This window comes from Trypanosoma cruzi, genomic scaffold (genome assembly GCF_000209065.1).
Source record: "Trypanosoma cruzi strain CL Brener 1047053516405 genomic scaffold, whole genome shotgun sequence".
NCBI classification, from domain to species: domain Eukaryota; phylum Euglenozoa; class Kinetoplastea; order Trypanosomatida; family Trypanosomatidae; genus Trypanosoma; species Trypanosoma cruzi.
This window is the reverse complement of record NW_001849532.1, coordinates 40,709-59,243: the sequence shown is the minus strand read 5'-3', so window position 1 is coordinate 59,243 and position 18,535 is coordinate 40,709. Positions and strand designations below refer to the sequence as shown.

General features: G+C 53.5%; 2 protein-coding genes and 4 pseudogenes across 2 annotated transcripts, besides 19 other annotated features; all 6 read left to right on the top strand.

The window, feature by feature from the left end:
- Positions 1–624: part of a sequence feature (areas not merged during assembly with more than two copies in the genome that could not be assigned to a particular haplotype) that runs on past the window's edge.
- Positions 625–740: a sequence feature (heterozygous, non-Esmeraldo-like haplotype).
- Positions 741–1,479: a sequence feature (areas merged during assembly that could not be assigned to a particular haplotype. This can correspond to areas where the two haplotypes were merged or to regions with more than two copies in the genome that were merged during assembly.).
- Positions 1,324–2,193, top strand: Tc00.1047053509699.110 (mucin-associated surface protein (MASP), putative; the record flags this gene model as incomplete). Its single annotated transcript, XM_812218.1, has 1 exon — positions 1,324–2,193. One exon carries the CDS (start codon positions 1,324–1,326, stop codon positions 2,191–2,193), a length of 870 nt encoding a protein of 289 aa, XP_817311.1.
- Positions 1,480–1,717: a sequence feature (heterozygous, Esmeraldo-like haplotype).
- Positions 1,543–1,589: a microsatellite.
- Positions 1,718–1,967: a sequence feature (haploid, Esmeraldo-like haplotype).
- Positions 1,968–8,990: a sequence feature (areas not merged during assembly with more than two copies in the genome that could not be assigned to a particular haplotype).
- Tc00.1047053509699.85 lies at positions 2,770–3,672 on the top strand (annotated as a pseudogene).
- Positions 5,103–5,123: a sequence feature (AT_rich).
- Positions 5,946–6,022: a microsatellite.
- Tc00.1047053509699.60 lies at positions 6,371–7,162 on the top strand (annotated as a pseudogene).
- Positions 6,655–6,827: a sequence feature (CT-rich).
- Positions 8,991–9,999: a sequence feature (haploid, Esmeraldo-like haplotype).
- On the top strand, positions 9,575–12,289 carry Tc00.1047053509699.40 (trans-sialidase, putative; the record flags this gene model as incomplete). The annotated part of the gene is made up of 1 exon (XM_812217.1): positions 9,575–12,289. One exon carries the CDS (start codon positions 9,575–9,577, stop codon positions 12,287–12,289), a length of 2,715 nt encoding a protein of 904 aa, XP_817310.1.
- Positions 10,000–10,806: a sequence feature (heterozygous, Esmeraldo-like haplotype).
- Positions 10,807–18,535: a sequence feature (areas not merged during assembly with more than two copies in the genome that could not be assigned to a particular haplotype).
- Positions 12,374–12,446: a sequence feature (A-rich).
- Positions 12,466–12,496: a microsatellite.
- Positions 12,919–12,950: a microsatellite.
- Tc00.1047053509699.35 lies at positions 13,730–14,665 on the top strand (annotated as a pseudogene).
- Positions 14,818–15,300: a mobile genetic element.
- Positions 14,979–15,002: a sequence feature (AT_rich).
- Positions 16,101–16,709, top strand: Tc00.1047053509699.30 (annotated as a pseudogene).
- Positions 16,484–16,546: a microsatellite.

Below are 18,535 nucleotides of genomic sequence, written 5' to 3'. Positions count from 1 at the left end.
GCGCGCATGCATGGCAGGAATGGTGAGCTGGGTGCTGTGTGCCATGTGGCCCATGCGGTGCACACATGTAGCAACTGTGCTGCCAGCTGTGCAGCGAAAGAGGAAGGGGCCACCGCTGCCTTCACGATGAATGTGACGACACATAAATACGCCGGCCCTTATGAATTGTGGTGGCGTCAATTTTCCCCCGATGGAACCATCCATCCGCCTGCACGGAGCGGCGATGCTGACCAGAGAGGCATCTGTCAGTTGCCGCCACCCCGTGAAGGGAAGGATGACACAAAATCTGGTGGGACAACTGCGCCGCAAGTTAATGCTGAGCCGTCACGTCAACACGAGGATTAGCGACAGTCTGCGGCGGCTGACGGACCGAACACCGTCGATCCGAGTCCCGCATCCAACACGGCGACCAACACGTCCGAGACGAGGCCTGAGTTTGCCAGCAATCCGAACGAAATGATGGTCCCGAATGCATCCAAGAAGAGGCCTTCCTTTGCCAACGGTCCGAGAATATTAGTGGCGCCGAATGCATCGGGGATCATGTCTGTCACTTATGGCGGCAGGGAACACGTTGCTGCAGATAACACGGACGAGGTGAATGAGCGCAACGCCACCGGACACAAATCTCTCGTTTTAGAAAATGGCGTTGCGGGCAGTGGATTTGTTGCTGAGGGTGATGCGGGCGAATTGAGTGAACGCAATGCCTCTGGACACGAAAACCCCAATTACAAAAACTCACCGCGCAGTATTCCGGAAACGGTGTGAGACCCGACGATTGCTTTGCCCTGCTGTACGACGCGAAATTGACACTGCGAGAGTTAACTGTTGACAGCACTGTGCGTGTGTGCGTGTATTGGGTGTTGCTGCTTCTTTTGGGATTGTGTGGAGTTGTGGCGGTATTGTGAGCCGAAGAGTGTGGCATTGCGACTCCTCACGGAGAACATGTGCCGCGTTCCCCGCGTGTTTTCTTTTATTATTTTCATTTTGCTTTGTTTGTTTTTCTTGGAATGATAAGTATCCTTGCTGTTCCTTTATTCAATGGTCGGTTGCTGCACACCGTCACGAGGGACGTGTCTCTCGTCCTTGTTTTTCTTGTTTGTTGCCCACACGCGGTGCCGGCCTCACTGCTGTGCGTCCCACGGACTGCACGAAACGATGATTAGAGGAACAGGTCGGATGTCGCAATGAAGTGTGAGGGATGTTGTGTGGGCTGATGCCGTTTGTGACTCTGTGTGGTGTAGCGACCGTGTCTCCTTTTTTCGTCCACCCTGCGTTGACGGGGAGTTAGTTTGTGCTGAAGGCTACACGCAAGTGACAGGAGTGATGATGATGATAACTGGCCGTGTGCTGCTGGTGTGTGCCCTCTGCGTGCTGTGGTGCGGTGCCGGCGGCAGATGTGACGGGGAGGACACGGCAGTTTCTGGTATAGGTGGTGAATCTCCGCTGGCATCAAAAGGAATTGAAAAGTCTCCACAAGTCACGCAAGACTTAAGACGTGGAGCAGGAGGTCTTAAAGAAGAATTACCTCCCGCACCTTCAGGAGATGAAGATGAAGATGATGAAGACGATGATGATGATGATGATGATGAAGGTGCAGGGGCGGAAGATGAAGAAGAAAAACCAATAGGAAAGCAGAGTGTTCAAGGAGGAACAGTTTTAATAGGCTCAGGTTCCAGGCACAAGAATTTAATTGGTACCGAGCAGCAAAAAGGCCAGTCAATTGCACCTGCAGAGGACATTTCTCTTTTCGGCAGTCAGGAATCAAATGCCAATCCTACGCAAACGGAAGTTGAAGAAAAGAATGAGACTGACGAAAATACACCTGCAGTAGAGAACGCACTCACAACAGGTAACGGAGAGAACACACTGCCTGGGGGCATTGCGGGAGGAAATCCTTCACCAGCTCACGAAGAAGGTGTTGATTCCCGCGAACAGGATGGCGAAGACACCACGAGTGAGGGTAAAAAAAATGTTCCGTCGCCTGAGACCGCAGCCACACCACAAAGCCACCGAAACAAAGGCTCAGAAGGGACTGAGGAAGACACAAAAGCAACAACAGTAACCGCCAACACAACTGATACGACGAATACACAAAACAGTGACGGCGGCACCGCGGTCTCCCACACCACCTCCCCTCTTTTGCTTCTTCTTCTTGTTGCGTGTGCGGCTGCTGCTGCGGTGGTGGCCGCGTGAGAGTGAGTGAGAGAGAGCCGTGCACCGCCCGCACACACACTCGTCTTTCACCCACTCTCTGTGTGTGTCCCCTTGCATGGACTCTCGCCCTCACCTCATCCCACGAAGCACACACATAATGTGCCCATTGTATATATGCATGCACACCCATGCAGGCCCGTTGGTGCTCTCTTTTGCACGACACGCACCGCTGCCGTCCTGCCTGGCTGCATGGGCGGAGCACCGTAACTGTTTCTGTTTTGTTTTTATTGCATTGAGTGGGCGACCTCTCTCTCTCTCTCTCCCTGTGTGTGTGTTTTGCTTTACGGGAGCAATGAGAGTGTGTGCGCTGGTCGTCCCACGCGTTGACTTCTTGCTTTATTGTTTTATTGCTTTGTGGTTGCGCACTTACACTCCGCCTTTTTGATCGGCGGCATGTTTTGACTGCGATCACTTTAATCCTCCCTTGTTATTCCCATATTGTTTTTCTTGTTGCTGAGGAAGGTTTCAGCCTCTCGTAATCTTGCCAAGCCACTCAGTGTTTCTTTCCGCGTGTGCCATGCGCCATTTTATCCACGTTCCCCGCGGCCAGCAGCGCTGCTTCTTCTGCTTGTGATGATGTTTGTGATGTGATTTGCCATTTGGTGCTTTTGTTTTACCTTGACGTATCCTTTTTCTTTTGACGCCGCGATACGTCCGACGGCGCGTGGTTGATTTTCCTGATGGTGAGGGACATGCCTCTCAGAGCGCAGGATGCGTCGCGGGCGGACAGCGGCTTTGGGAAGGACCGACGAGTGGCAGTCCGCATCAATGTGTCAACAAGGGAATTGGATGACAGCAGGGGGGCACTGCGGCTTCTTTTGGCGTTGCACAGTGAATTCTTTGGACGGCGCGTTTGACTGTAAGGATAGTGTTCTATCCTCTGCACGGTAATATCCTTGACGAGGAAGCTATCCCTGCTGCTGTGTAACTGCATGCGGATCGTCTGCTCGTCCGGCTACTGGAGGGTCTGTTGATTGTGTCCCCACTTGCCACGGGCAGCGTTTGCAGTCGGTTCACGGTGCCTGACGAGCATCGTTCCGCTGGTGTTGCCGATTCTGTCATGGTGCTGTCCGTGGCTGCGGCGATTGGTGGTGTGTGGGAACTGCTTTGCGCCACGCTGGAGGATGGCCGTCCAGTCGCTGGCGCCATGCACTTTGCCCGGCCGTCTTATTTCATGGACGCATCGCCGCGCACCTGTTGGCCCATGCTGTCGGGTTCAACTGCCCGCACATGGCCAGCCGGAGCATGGTGAGGAATGCTATTGGTGTGCGTGGCAGAGCGCTGTCGGTGGTGGATTCGACGAATGCCGCGATGGCAGCGAGGGAGCACCACGACTGCGACGACATTGATGACATGGAGCTGCAGGATAACGATGTTGACGGGAGGACGCTGGAGTCGCACTGGTCGCGGCGCCACACGAGGGATGAGTGGATGACACCGATTGGGGGTGCCGGCGACTGCAGAGGAAGTGCTCCGCACCGAACATGAGTGAATATTGCTACATGCTCTGCGACGTGGGTGTCCCTGTCAAACGCTGCGTGTCGGATCGGTATTCCAGCGGTTGGTATCTGCGGAGCATCCATGAAATGTCAGCAAAAAACTCGATGGGCCGCTGCGCCATCACTGAACCCGCACTGGATGTGAGGGGTATTGAGGGTGTTATTTGGGAGGGGAGAATATTTGTCTGCGATGCCCGGGGATGAGCCCTCTTCGTGGTGTCTGGACACGCTTCCCACCAACACGACGGATGCGAGGAACCCGGAGGAGACACATCTCAGTGCTGCCATGCATGCGGCATTGAGGTACCTCGGCATGAAGGTGCATCTGGAAGTGGCTGAAAAGGGTAACGTCCGTTGAGCCCATGCACGGACGTGGCGACGATTGCGTGGGCCACTCGACCGTACGATGAGGGACCGTTATTTGCCGTGACCACGCGCAGGTGTGCACGATATCCGCCACCAGCGGTAGCCTACTTCCAGTGGTTCCGTGGGACGGCGAGGAGAGGGCATGTGGAGCAGGACGGTTTCACCGGCATCTACTGAACAAGGATTGCCAGGGGCATCCGTCCCCGTTGCGGAGAGCATTGAGACCGGCCGCGGAAAACCATCAAGGGACGTAGACACGGCTGCTCCCCAGAAGCATCCGTTGGCAGAGGAGAAGGAAGTCACCCCCGATGCCACGACGGCAACGGAGTGATCTTGCCCAGCGGCACCGCGGGTGCGCCGCAGGAGGCGGAGAAGATGAGCGATGTTCCGGACAACGACGATGTGGCCCCCGATGGTGTGACGTCTGTGGTGGGACAATCCAACAGGAGATGAGGCCGTGAACAAGAAGGCCGGTGGCGGTGCCGCAGCCACGGGACCCAAGAGCCCTGATGCCGCTGATGACGCGCAAGGTGCCGTGGACCCTCCGCCGAGGGAGGATGACGCAGCGGTGGGGCGCGGGGGTTGGGAGGCAGACATGAAGTACGCCTCGCCTTCGATCCACGGCAATAACACTGCTGCTGCTGCTTGTCCCTGTCCGCTGCTTCTTCTACTTGCCGCTGCCGCCGCCGTGGCAACACTCTATTGGGTGGATGCATGGATGCCGCTGCACGACGAGGCGACTGCGGTTGAGTCCTGCGTGGCCCGCACTCAGCAGTGGTTGCAAGAGAGAAAAGCCTATATCAATTGGCATTTTCCTCTCAGTATATACATTTATATGCTCTGCTTGTCTGTATACTTTTTACCAGGGATATGCTGTATACATTCTTTCCCTTTTGTGTTGGTTGTTAATGTGGCGGCACAACGCGTGTTTTTAATGGGTTTTGGGATAACAATTTGTTTGACTTTTTCTGAAGGATACTGTGGTGTGTTTGTGTGCGTGTGCGAGGGGTCTGTGTGGTTTTGATTTTTTATTTTTATTTATTTGCTTCGGCATTGTGTAATGATACTTCGCTTCTCCCATTATGTGTGTTTTGGTGTGTGCGGTAAATGAATTGTGTGGAATAGCAAAACATTGCTGCATGGCGTCTTGCTGTCCTGTGGTGTGCTTGCTGTTGCGGTGGCATAGTGTGGTGCTCGTTGTATTACTCCTGTTGCGTTCGTTTCTGAAGTGTTGCTAGGGCACCGGGGGTGGATGCCTGTGGACGCACACCGTGCATTATGCGTGGCATCGGTGGGAGGGGAGACTGACATAGTTGGCGGGATTCAGTAAGCCGCATTTTTGTCCACGGACCCTGCAGCCGCAGCAGTCCGAGTGGCGCTTTGCATATGGGCGTGTGGATTGGTTTCATTTTGCGAGGCTTTTTTTACTGCTTGTCATTTTCCGCTCGGATACCGTGCCCGTGGCAGCTGCATTGGCATAAAAAGAGCCGTGTGTGTGTGGAGAGTCCTTGATTGAGTGCCTGCCTTACTTCTCTGTTATGTCAATTGGCTGTTCTGTGTGCCGGCCAAACGATCGACACGACGTGCTGCCGACGGAGGGGTCCGCGTGACATGATGTTGCGTCGCGTGCTTTGTTGCGGGTGCGTAATTTCAGCAACGGTCGTTGGGCGGTTGCCTGTTGGGTTGTTGAGGGTGGCGTGGCGACGGGTGCGGATGGACCCGATTTTGTGCTGTGGCTGTTCGTGTGGGGGAGCCGCGGGAAGGAGGAAGGCGGCGGAGCGATGGACTCCCGAGGAGTGCGGGGCGAGCAGCCATGAAGGTTGGCGACAGGGTATTCACTGCCCTGTGAGTTGCCGTGTGTGGTGTTTATTATTATTATTATTATTATTATTATTATTATTATTATTATTATTATTATTATTATTATTATTATTATTATTATTTGATTGTTGGATGTGGCCGCCGTGGGTGAAAGCTTTTTTTTGTGTGTATTTTTTTCACGCCGGTTTGGCATCCTTTTCTGCGCCGTCATCTCTGTGTTCCTGCCGCACCGTGGCGTCTTCTTTCTCTTCCATTAGGGGCAGCTGCGTGTGGGTTTTACATGCCATGGAGTTGTGCGCCGTGCTGTCCGGTGTTTTATTGTTGCTTGTTATTCCTGCATGCACGCGCCTCCCATGCTCATGACAACAACCCTCATGTAATCACCACTCCATTTCCATGCTGCTGATGCGTTTGTGTGTTCTTCTCATCCTCCTCTCTTTGCCCCTCTCTAGACTGTGTGTGCAGTCTTGATGATGATGGTGACTGGCCGCCTGCTGTTGCTATGTGCCCTCTGTGTGCTGTGTTGCGGTGTCTGCGGTGGTGGATGTTCTGAAGCAGCTCCAGAATCTCCGGGTACTGGTGTGTCTGGTGACGGCAATAATCCTGAAGGTAAAAACAACACAACTGATGGCGTTGGAGGAGGTGGCCCAACCGCTCCACCGGCAGCGTCACAAGCAGCAGCAGGATCGGTGCCCGTACCAGGAACGGAAGAGGAATCGGAACTACAACCCGCAGCAAAGGCATCAGGAACGGCAGAAGAAACGACGGAAAAAGAAGATGAAGCTGATAATGAATTGAAGGGGAAGATGAGAGAAGGGAAGTGGAAGTGGAAGTAGAGGAGGAAGTGGAAGTGGAAGTGGAATTGGATGATGGCAAGGAGAAAAAAGAAGAGACGGAGGAAGAGAAAAAGCAAGAAGAAAAAGATGATACCGGCGCTACAGAGAGGATTTCAGAAGGCGGTCAGGAAGAGCCAATTTTATCTTCTCGTGTGGAGGAAGCATCGAATAAAACAAAACCCCAAAGCACTCAAACAACTGGCGACAAAGATCCAGCAGCTGATGGTGCAGTGACGCAAGAAGAAAAACAAAATGAAAATAAAGAAGCCAATCCGAAGGAAACACCAGTCGAAGCCACAGTAATGAAAACCACGACGGCGACGACTGGCGACAGTGACGGCAGCACTGTTTCCCACACCACCTCTCCTCTTTTGCTTCTTCTTCTTGTTGCGTGTGCGGCTGCGGCTGCGGTGGTGGCCGCGTGAGAGTGAGGGAGAGAGAGCCGTGCAGCGCCCACACACACACTCGTATTTTACTCACTCTCTCTGTGTGTTTCCTTGCATGCACTCTCGCCCTCACCTCACCCCACGAAGCACACACATAGTGTGCCCATTGTATATATTGCATGCACACCCATGCATGCCCGTTGGTGCTCTCTTTTGCACGACACGCACCGCTGCCGTCCTGCCTGGCTGCATGGGCGGAGCACCGTAACTGTTTCTGTTTTGTTTTTATTGCATTGAGTGGGCGACCTCTCTCTCTCTCCCTGTGTGTGTGTTTTGCTTTACGGGAGCAATGAGAGTGTGTGCGCTGGTCGTCCCACGCTTCGGCTTTTTGTTTTGTTTTTCATTGTTTTGTGGTTGAGAGCACCCATTCCGCGGGCTGCGTGTGTGTGTTTGTGTGTGATGATATGAGTAATTTTTGCGTGTGTTCTATCTGCCTCTCTCTGCCGTTGCTTTCTTCTGACTCTCTTGTGGCGCACAGCTGCTCTGCAATTATAGGCGCTGCCAAACACACAAGCACATGCACACACATGCCGTGTTTAAAACGCTGAGAATGCACGCACGCACAGGATTGTGGCTGCGGAGGCCCTCGCGAGGGGCGAAGAAGCCTGCGTTTTGTTTTTTTGACATGTTGCTCGGTGTGTGCTGACGCGTGACGAATAATAACACGCCCCAATAAGCAGAAAAGAAGTAAAACAAAATGGCGCTGAGCGGCATACCGGTAAGCCAAAAATACGCAATCACCAATAAAAAAGCCGGCGATCACCCAGCAGGCACATCAAGCCTCCTAAAACCAACCTGGAATAGACAAAAAAGGGGGGGGGGGCAATCATGGAAAACAAAGATCCGCCCCCCCCAAACAGGAAAAGCATTAAAAAAAAACGCGATCCTGTTTTTTGTCCTTACTGCCGGGGTTGGCCGCCGCAAGGAATAAAAAAGAGTAGGGCGGTGGCCCCGGACGAGAGATACATGACGACGTGTCGAATTATCCAAGTTGCGGCGGTCCGCCCCGGACGAGAGATACATGACGACGAATCGAGGTATCCACGCTGCGGCTGCGCACCCTAAACATGTCGCTTTCGTTTTCCAGGGGACAACGCAAATGTGCTCGATTGTTCGAAGATCGAAATTAACACCTTACGTGAAAATGGGTCGCGCGACCACATTTTTTTTAGCTCAGTGGCAAACAAGCTCACAATGTCATCCGGGGCGCGGGTTCGAGCCCCGAAGAAGCCTAAGTTTTTTTCCTTTTTTTTTTGGAATTCTTGTTTCTTATTGCTTTTTAAACTTCTGGTTTGCAGGACGGTGTGCGAGTTCTGCAATCGCACTGATTCCATCAGTTTCGTGGTATGTGCGGCTGCTGCTGCGGTGGTGGCCGCGTGAGAGTGAGTGAGAGAGCGCCATGCACCGCCCGCACACACACTCGTCTTTCACCCACTCTCTGTGTGTGTCCCCTTGCATGGACTCTCGCCCTCACCTCATCCCACGAAGCACACACATAATGTGCCCATTGTATATATTGCATGCACACCCATGCAGGCCCGTTGGTGCTCTCTTTTGCACGACACGCACCGCTGCCGTCCTGCCTGGCTGCATGGGCGGAGCACCGTAACTGTTTCTGTTTTGTTTTTATTGCCTTGAGTGGGCGACCTCTCACTCTCTCTCTCCCCCTGTGTGTGTGTTTTGCTTTACGGGAGCAATGAGAGTGTGTGCGCTGGTCGTCACACGCTTCGGTTTCTTGTTTTCTTCTTTTATTGTTTTACTTGTGTTGTGGTTGAGAGCACCCATTCCGCGGGCTGCGTGTGTGTGTTTGTGTGTGATGATATGAGTAATTTTTGCGTGTGTTCTATCTGCCTCTCTCTGCCGTTGCTTTCTTCTGACTCTCTTGTGGCGCACAGCTGTTCTGCAATTATAGGCGCTGCCAAACACACAAGCACATGCACACACATGCCGTGTTTAAAACGCTGAGAATGCACGCACGCACAGGATTGTGGCTGCGGAGGCCCTCGCGAGGGGCGAAGAAGCCTGCGTTTTGTTTTTTTGACATGTTGCTCGGTGTGTGCTGACGCGTGGCAGAATCACCCGCCTTGGCTCCTGCTGCTGCTGGCGGCAGTCGCTGTGTGTTCCCGGTGCAGTGATCTTTCTTCTGCTGTTCTTTTTGTTTGTGTGCGTGAGTTGTTGTTGTTGGGAGTGACTGCGGCGGGGATGATGGTGACAGTCACTGCGGGTGAGGGTGTTCACTGTTTTATCCTCTTTTTTGTTATTGGCATGATTTCTTCATTTCTCTCACACTCTTACGAAGAAAGCAAACGAGCGCTAAACGCTACTGTGAAATTCGAAGGGTTTGAAGGGACCAACAACAGCACACACACCGCCCACACATACATATATTTATATGCTCTCACGTGTTGCTGCAGTGAAGGCACCCCGCACACACAACCGTCGCCGCGTGACCGGATCCAGCGGCAGGAGGAGGGAAGGAAGAGAGAGTGAGCCGCAGAGACCCAACATGTCCCGGCGTGTGTTTACTTCCGCGGTGCTGCTCCTCCTCGTCTTGATGATGTGCAGCGGCAGTGGTGTGGTTGCTGAAGCTGTTGAACCATCGTCAGGTCAGCAATCTCTACCGAAGTCACATTTTGTTTGGAGAGATACAACAGGTGATGAAAAATTGGGTTCGCTCCGTGTTCCCAGTCTTGTTGAGGTGAATGGTGACGTGTTTGCCGTTGCCGAGGCGCAGTGCACGAAGGGTGAAAACAGCTTTACTGGGATTGCCTCGAAGTTCCTGACGTTGACTGACGAACCATCAAAAGAATTGGATAAGAGTAACTTGAAGACACAAGTATTGGTGGAATGTTCTGCCAATAAAGAAGGAAAATGTCCTGCCGGTAACGAAGAGAAATGCGCCTGCCGTGTGGCGGATCAGGTATCTGGTTCTCCGAACGAGAGGGAAGTAGATGTGAGCCGACCAACAACAGTTGTGAAGGAAAGTGCTATTTACATGCTTGTTGGAAAAAACAGCCGGACAGCTGTCAATGATGCTGGGAACAGTGGTGCAGATGAATTGGGAGTATTGCTGGTGAAGGGTGAGGTCGTTGGTGGAACCGGCAACAATCAAATCCATTGGAAGGAAACTGACGGTGTACCGTGCACTCTAGGCGACCAACACAACTTCTTGGAGCGGCTGATTGGCGGCGGTGGATCGGGTGTTAAGTTGAACGACGGTACACTTTTGTTTCCCATGGAAGGCATAAAGAAGGAAAGGGAGGGCACTGGAATGGATGGAAAGGCCGTTTCGCTGATCCTATACTCCTCGGATACTAAGAGTTGTACACTGTCGAAGGAGGTGCCTGACGGTGGCTGCAGTGATCCCTCCGTCGTGGAGTGGAAGGAGGGAAAACTCATGATGATGACTGCGTGTGATGATGGTCGCCGCAGGGTGTACGAGTCCGGTGACAAGGGGGAGTCGTGGACGGAGGCGCTCGGGACACTCTCGCGCGTGTGGGGCAACAGAAAGGGAAAAGAGAGGGGCGTTGGAAGCGGTTTCATCACAGCGACGATTGAGAAAAGGGACGTGATGCTCGTTACTCTGCCGGTGTATGCCAAAGAAAATGAAAAGGGTGAACTCCATCTTTGGCTGACGGACAATACGCACATTGTTGATATTGGGCCGGTATCCGAGGAAGATGACGTTGCCGCCAGCTCCCTGCTGTACAAAAGTGCTGGAAGTGGAAATAATAATGAGGAGAATAAGGAGGAGTTGATTGCACTGTACGAGAAGAAGAAGGGCGGTGGAGAATCATCAAACAGCCTTTGTTCTGTGCGTCTGACTGCGCAGCTGGAGCGGGTGAAGGATGTGCTGACGACCTGGAAGGAAGTGGACGAACGTGTCTCCCAGCTCTGCCTCACTTCAACTGCTGCGAAGAATCCCTCAACTGGCACTGCCTGCAGCGGTGGTACGAGCACGGATGGGCTGGTTGGCTTTTTGTCCGGCGACTTCTCTGGTAACACATGGAAGGACGAGTACCTCGGGGTGAACGCCACAGTAACGAAGGAAGAAGGGGTGGAGAAAAAGGATAATGGCGTAACATTTAAAGGGCGTGGTGCGTGGGCGGAGTGGCCTGTTGGCAATCAGGGGGAGAATCAGCTGTACCACTTTGCGAACTACAACTTCACTCTTGTGGCGACGGTGTCCGTCCACGGTGTGCCGAAGGGAGATACCGTTCCATTGATGGGTGCGACGATGAATGATGGCGATAAGAAGACTGTACTCTTGGGACTGTCGTACAACAACAAAGAGAAGAAGTGGATATTATTGTGCAGTGGCAAAACGACCACAGAATACAGCAGTAATTGGGAGCCAGGGACAACTTACCAGGTGGCCATTGTGCTACAGAACGGAAAACAGGGCTCCGCGTACGTCGATGGTCAGCGTGTGGGGAATGAAGAATGTGCATTGGGAGAAGCAGAATCGAAAGAGATCTCACACTTCTTCATTGGAGGGGATGTAGGCAGCGCAGAGGGCCAAGAAGACTTGTCTGTGACCGTGTCGAATGTCCTGCTGTACAACCGCCCGTTGAGTTCCGAAGAGATTGCAGGGCTTGCCAAAAATACAATTACTATTCCGAAGCCGGAGGGTCCGAAGACATTGGTGGTGGTTACTCAATCACCAGCGGTAAGCGCAGCAGATGTGCAGGGAACCGTGACCCATTCCAATTCTGCCGGGCAACGGCCGTTGGAAGAGGAACCGTTGACGGCGAATATTGGTGCTGGCGTTGTATCCAGTGCACCTTCCATTGCTACGACTCCCTCGTCTGATGTTGCTCAAATGGTGGCGACAGGGGGTGGAGATACGATGCGGGAAAATGGATCACCCCAAACCCCTGAGGTGAGCGTGAGCTCTGGTGAGGATGGGGAGACGGTGGAAGGAACGGGTGGGCAGGAGGAGGAGCAGATCCATCCACAGGACAGGGACGTGAATGCTACGGCCCTCAGCAGCAGTTTGGGAAATTTGTCGCAGGGGAATAACAGCGATGCCGGCACTGTGCGTGAGAGGAGGGCGCTGCCGCTGCTTCTTCTGCTGTTGGGACTGTGGGGGTTTGCCGCTCTGTGAGGGGTGACTGGCAGCCGCGTGGGGCAATCGCGACCTCCCCTGCACAGAATTGCGTCCAAGAACCAATTTTTGCCCTTCAAATAATTTTTCATTTTTTGCTTATTTTAAATTTAATTTCCTGTTTGCTACTTTCTTGTTTTTTTTTTCTTTTTGTTTTGTGTGCGTGATTTTTAAGCTTTTTTTTTTTTGCTTTCTTTTTCTTTTTTTAAATGTTTTCGTGTTTTTTTATATTTCTGTTTTGTTGTTTTAATTTTTTACTCCCATCCCTTCTTTCTTTTGCTTTTGGGGGCAATCACTGTGGAGGTTCTTTGTTTCTTTTCTATTCCCCCCTTTTAAATTGTTTCTTGCCGCACTCTTCCTGTGAGGGGTGCCGTGTGTTTCCCGCCCAACTGCTCCACTCGCACACCCACCGACACGCTCATGACGACGGCCCTGTGCGCCTCGCCTGCTGCACGCATGAGGAGGGGCGGCGACGAACGGCGCGCTGAGGGAGCCGTGAAGTGTGGGCGTGCGACGAGTGCCTGTGGGGCGGAACACACATTTCTTTCCCTCTTGTTTTGTTTTTTTTGCGGCCAGGGCTGGCAGACACCCGCAGCGCCACACACACAGCCACATTCTGCCGCCGTGTCTTTTTTTTTTTTGTTTTCTTCTTTTTATTTTTGTGGCTGTGTGTGCTGCCACCGTGTGTGATTGTTGAGGTTGGGCCGTACCGCATGCATCGCTGCCATCCACCTGTGCCTCTTGCTGTGCTGATGTGCCTCCCTGTAATTCTCCTCTTTCCCGCTCCTGCAGCACACAACCACACACACAGTCATAATTATTTGCACAGTGCACTGAAAGAATTTGTTGGCGACGGATGGAAGCCTTTTTGCATTCCGCTTGGGGCCGGCTGACGCGGCTGCACGATGCCCGCCATGCGTGAGGGCGCTGCCTGCTCTTGGGGTCATTCTTCTCTTCCCCTCTGTATTTGCGTTGCTCGGCGCGTGCGCTGGTTGGTGTGTGCTGGCGCGTGACGGACGGTGCCATGATGGCCTCCTTTGACGATGACAGTCGCTGTACTCTCGGCACACATCCACACACTCTTCTTGTCTCTCTGTGGGAGTGATTGCAGCAGCAGCGTGGTCTACGGCAGCGGCAGCTGGTGCCTTGCAGAGAACGAGACGCCGAGGAACAAGAGGGCGAACCTGCTGGACGCGATTACGATGGCGGATGAAAGCTGTTTTGTTGCCTTTGCTTCGTACATTGCTAAGAATGCGCCGTGTCGCTTCCTGACGGGATGCCTGCACTTGGCACCCTTCGAGGCATTGCGTTCTTTCATTTATTGTGATGCCACAATTATCATGGCAGCATCTTTCCTCAACGGCTCTGATTGTGACAATACGAATGACGGCAAATAGAGCGATGAGGATTATGGGTGACGACTTGCACCGAGGGGCGGATGATTTGCGTGTCTTGGCACACGAATCCCAGGAGGGTTTGAATGCCGTCCCCACAATTCCCGGCATTGCGGAACCGTTGGCTTTCGCGCTGTCACCCGCCGTAATTAGTGCCCCATGCGTTGAGGCTGATCCATTTACCGTGGAGTTCACGCAGCAGCTCTCGAGTGGCTGTGCTGCTGGTCCTGCGTTGGCCCTTTCGCATGTATCTCAGCGTTGCCTGGCGTGTGATTTGATGTCTGTGTTGTCCAGGCCGCCGCCTCCAGTTTTCTTTTTGTGCCCAATAAGAAACACTTTGCGTTGCGGTGGATATTTATTTGCGTGGCCGTCGACGCACGTGACGATGCTCAACGGGTGTGTCTTTTGTTTGGCAGGCACGAGGGAGACTTCGGTGTGTGCCGACGCCTCCGCGAAAGTCTTCGTTGACGGATGGAGGCGAAAATAAGGGAGGTCTGTCCTCTGCATCTCTCAAGGCAGCTGCGGGGCACTCCAGACGCACAGAGTGAATGGATGGATGCCGCGCAGCTGGGGAGACCAGTTTTCTTCTCCGCCCTCCGTTGCCGGGGGAATCGAGAATCCACAGCGTCACTGCCAGCTGCATTTTACTGCTGGGGATCGACTGTGCTGAAGTTGCCCGTCTAATGTGAATTGCAGCGTCAGAGCAGGAAGACGCTTTCACGCATTGCGAGTAGTTGCTCCAGCCTCGAGCTCATCAATATTTACGGCAGGGAGCAATGCATCTTGGTGGCCGGTGACGTTCAGACGAGTTTGTTTCACTTCAGCCGCCTCGTATTTGTGGGGGACACTCCGCATCGACCCTCCCCAACAGTCCCATCACCTTCACTTTCCCCCGCCGACCGCTGCCATCTGCTGACGGTACAGTTTTTTGGCTCCACCAATAATGCGCTCGTGAAACGTCCTCTCCGCACTCTGCAGGATTATTGCCGTGGAGGAGTTGATGGCATATGGTGCGGGTGTGGCGTCGACGGAGTCATCCACGCATTGTCTTAGAAACATGAATTTGAGTTGTGTCAGTCACGCCGTGTTTCCTTTTTCTTGCTGGGAGTCTTGTGGGTGTGTTTGAGCCCTTTTAGGAGCCTGTTTAGAGAATGATCGCGGGAGAGCTGGCTGCCTTAATGAATGTATATATATATATATACACCCTGATAGAACGAATATACACTTCTTTAGGACACTTTTCTACCGTATGAGTTTTGGGAAGGCCACGACTTTAGGGAGCCGACAGCGGCCGGATAATTTTTTATTTTTATTTTAATCATCGCACCCACCCCCTTTTGTTTCCCACCACGCGGCGGGGTCTTGTGGCTGCAGGACCCCAAAAGTCTGCCACCTCGTAAGTAATAAATAAATATATGTATCCTATCCGAATAGAGTGGGCGGGCCACGATTGTGGCTAACGGATGGTATATATATAAACACATACAGTTACCTGGTGTTAAACTTTGAGGATGTGGTGAATCCACTCTTATTCTGTTGATCCCTCACTTATTTCTATCTTGTTTGGTTTCTATTATTGAGAAACTCAGGATTCGGCCAGCGGCTCAGAAGATTATTCTTTATTGTAACACCTTATCAAAGGGAAGCAGAAACAACACAAACCGAATTATTGGCTGCACCCACACAAGAAACATTCACAAGAGGACAGAAACAAATTGTGCACCCTGCAGGAAATCCCCAACACACGATCCAGGCATGGGGGTTTGCCCTTCGCAAAAACAAAACAACGCATGCAGACATCTGCCAACATCCAAACAGTAACACAAATAAATAGTTGCTTGCATTATGCCATCCCTTGCGCTTATTTTTGAGTGCGCGGCTGCTGCTGCGGTGGTGGCCAGGCCTGCATGAAGTGGTGTGCGCTGAATGTGAACGAGGGCTAAAGGCAACTGAATTGTTTTTGTGATGAATATTGACTGCACTTCCCGTGGACCAACAATCCACGTGGTGTGCGGGGATCTCTCCCTTTTAATTGTTACTTTGCTTTTGTGTTGCTGTGTGCGCTGCATCTTCTTTTGTGTGTGTGCGTACCCTCCGTGAGGGGTGCAGAAACGACGGACCGCTCTCGCCGTATGTGCATGCGGTGGAGCCTTGTGTGCCGCTCCTGTTTGCTTCTCCCTCCTCCACCTGTGTGTTGCTGTTGCGGCAGGGCTGTGTGTGTGTGTGTGTGCCTGCTGCCGTGGATTGGAGTGTGTGTCGTGCGTGGTGTGCGGCGTACGGTGCATGCCTGGCTGCTGCCCTCTTCTCATGTGGTGTGCCCTCTGTGTGTGTCTGCCGCACCTCTCGTCTCCCCTGTTGCTCTCCATGTCCCTCACTGTGCAGATCAGCTCCACACCACTGAACGACCACACTCACGATGATGATGACGTGCCGTCTGCTGTGCGCCCTGTTGGTGCTTGCCCTGTGCTGCTGCCCGTCCGTGTGTGCTGCGCTGGATACGCCTGAAGAGCCTCCCAATACAACTACGACGAATTACATCACAGGCACCTGACCCTACGAAGACTTTGCTTGGAGATGATGTAAGGACCACCAGTCTATCGCTTTCTTTGCCACGGTCGCCAAGTAAGGAGTCCGTTGTGGAACGCGGAAAAACTGTGGGAGGGGGAGAAGGTTTCACCGGTCAAGAAGCGCCAACAGATACGGAAGATCCGAAAGAAGTTAAGAAAGGCACGACTGGGCCAATACGTGGCAACAACCCACCCGCAAAACAAACAAATGAGGAGTCTGAAGCTTCCGCTCAGACAACGACAACGACGACTACAACACAGTCACCAACCACGACGACGACCACCACCACTACAACACATGCACCAACCACTACGACTACTACAGTGGCGCCAGCTGTGTCGACCACCCGCGCACCGTCACGTCTTCGCGAAATCGACGGCAGCCTCAGCAGCTCTGCGTGGGTGTGTGCCCCGCTGGTGCTCGCCGCATCCGCGCTGGCGTACACCGTTCTGGGCTGAAGAGGTGTGTGCGGGCTGTGCGTGCCAGCACCCAACCGCGGGGTTTGCGCGCGTGTGTTGTGGTCCACTGTATAAAATAAGAGAAAATAATGATTGTGTTTTGCTTCACTTGCTTCTGCTGCCGTGCTGTGTGCTCCGCGTTGTGCACCGCATCCGCCACGTTGAACGCATCGCGGACACACTCATATGCATGCGCACTGGAGCTCTGGTTTGTTTTTCTCTTTTTTAATTTCTGTTTTTTAATTATTGTTTTTTATTGCTTTTTAAACTTGTGGTTTGCGGGGCGGTCTGCGAGCTCTGCAATCGTACTGATTCCATCTGTCTCGTGGTGTGTGCGCTGCTGCTGCTGGGGTGCTGCCATTTGTTGCTGTGCGTGGTGTAGCGGCTGTGTTTCCTTTTTGCTTTCACATGTTATCGCAGGTTGGCTCCGCAGCGTTAGGCGACTCCACTGTTTGTGATGATGACTGGCCGTGAGCTCTGCGTCCTGTTGGCTCCTGCAGTGATGCGCAGCTGCTCGTGCGTGTGAGTGACGGGGTGCGTGTGCGGCCGCGGGTGATGGCGCGGTGACTGCTGGCCACGCGGAAGCTGTGATGGCTGCGGAAGGTGGACCCGTGGCCGGTGGCTCTGGACGAAAGGGGAATGTGAACTCTGAGGACAATAGCAATCAGGAAGACGAGGAGGGTGGAGGAAGCACCGCGGGTGAGGGCCACAATCCCACCTCGGCAGAACCACTCACTGCTCCGACGAGGCAGGACCAATCCAGCAGCGACCCACTGCGAAGTAACACTTGCAATCCGTCCGGCACTGGCAGCGCGTCTGCTGCTCGGATGCGTGCAAGTGGACCGGAGTCTTTGGGCGGAGGGCACGCTGCAGGCACAGCATCCCCACGCTCCGACGCATCTCAGCAGGCAGCAGGTGGAGTGCATGCTGGTGGCGGGAGGACCTCCCAGGGCAGTCAGGCTTCGGAACAAACCGTCACGGGACAGTCACAGGTGCCAGGGACGGCGAAGGAAGCACCGCAAGACGATGAAGGAGGAGAACCCGGAGCGCAACACGAAGCCGACCAAACCACAAAAATGACTGTGGTGACCTCTTGCGCAAAAACAGCGGTGGAACAGGAGAGCCGCCAGCGGGATCGCAAGATGCACCACGTCTCTGTAGTGGCGAGAATGCTCATTATTATTATTTTTCTTCTCTTACCAGCGCGTCTAGCTATACAATGCCACCAGGGTGCCGAGGAGGTGGTCGAGCAGCGACATGAGTTTCCTGCTATGAGGCAGCTGCCATTGGGAGAACCTTTCGGTGCAAAGGTCCTTCTTAATGTCCAGCCGTTGGCGCACAGCCAGAGCTTCTGTACATTCCGGAAGCAGATGGTGCAGTGTTTTCTGCGGGCTAATTGTTGCGCTTGTGGAGGCTGGCTGATCCTGCGGTAGCAGTGATTGCCTCCTGGCACTGCTGCTGAGGTGCCGATCAGCGTCTGGGTTTTGTGCGCGGCGATTTCTGTGCGGTGCCTTTTTTGTGTGGGGAAGACCGTGTCGCAGCAATCGCGGTGGAGGTCGGGAAGCGGTGGAGGGCGTTCCGGATGAAGGCATCGACAGTGACCGATGTGGTTCGTGTGTCCCACCAGTGTGGCGTCACAGTGCGGGCATTTCTCCTTCCGACGCCGTGTGGAGGGCCGTCTCTCCACAGGCGGTGCGTCGGCCTCCCTTGTCGTCGGGGGAACAGCTTCCGTCCCGCTGCAGTGGGATCGTCGTTGGAGCGCATGAAAGCGGAGTGTTCCGGTGAGATGTTGCGGAAACGGCGTTGGTTCGTGCAGTCTCTCACAG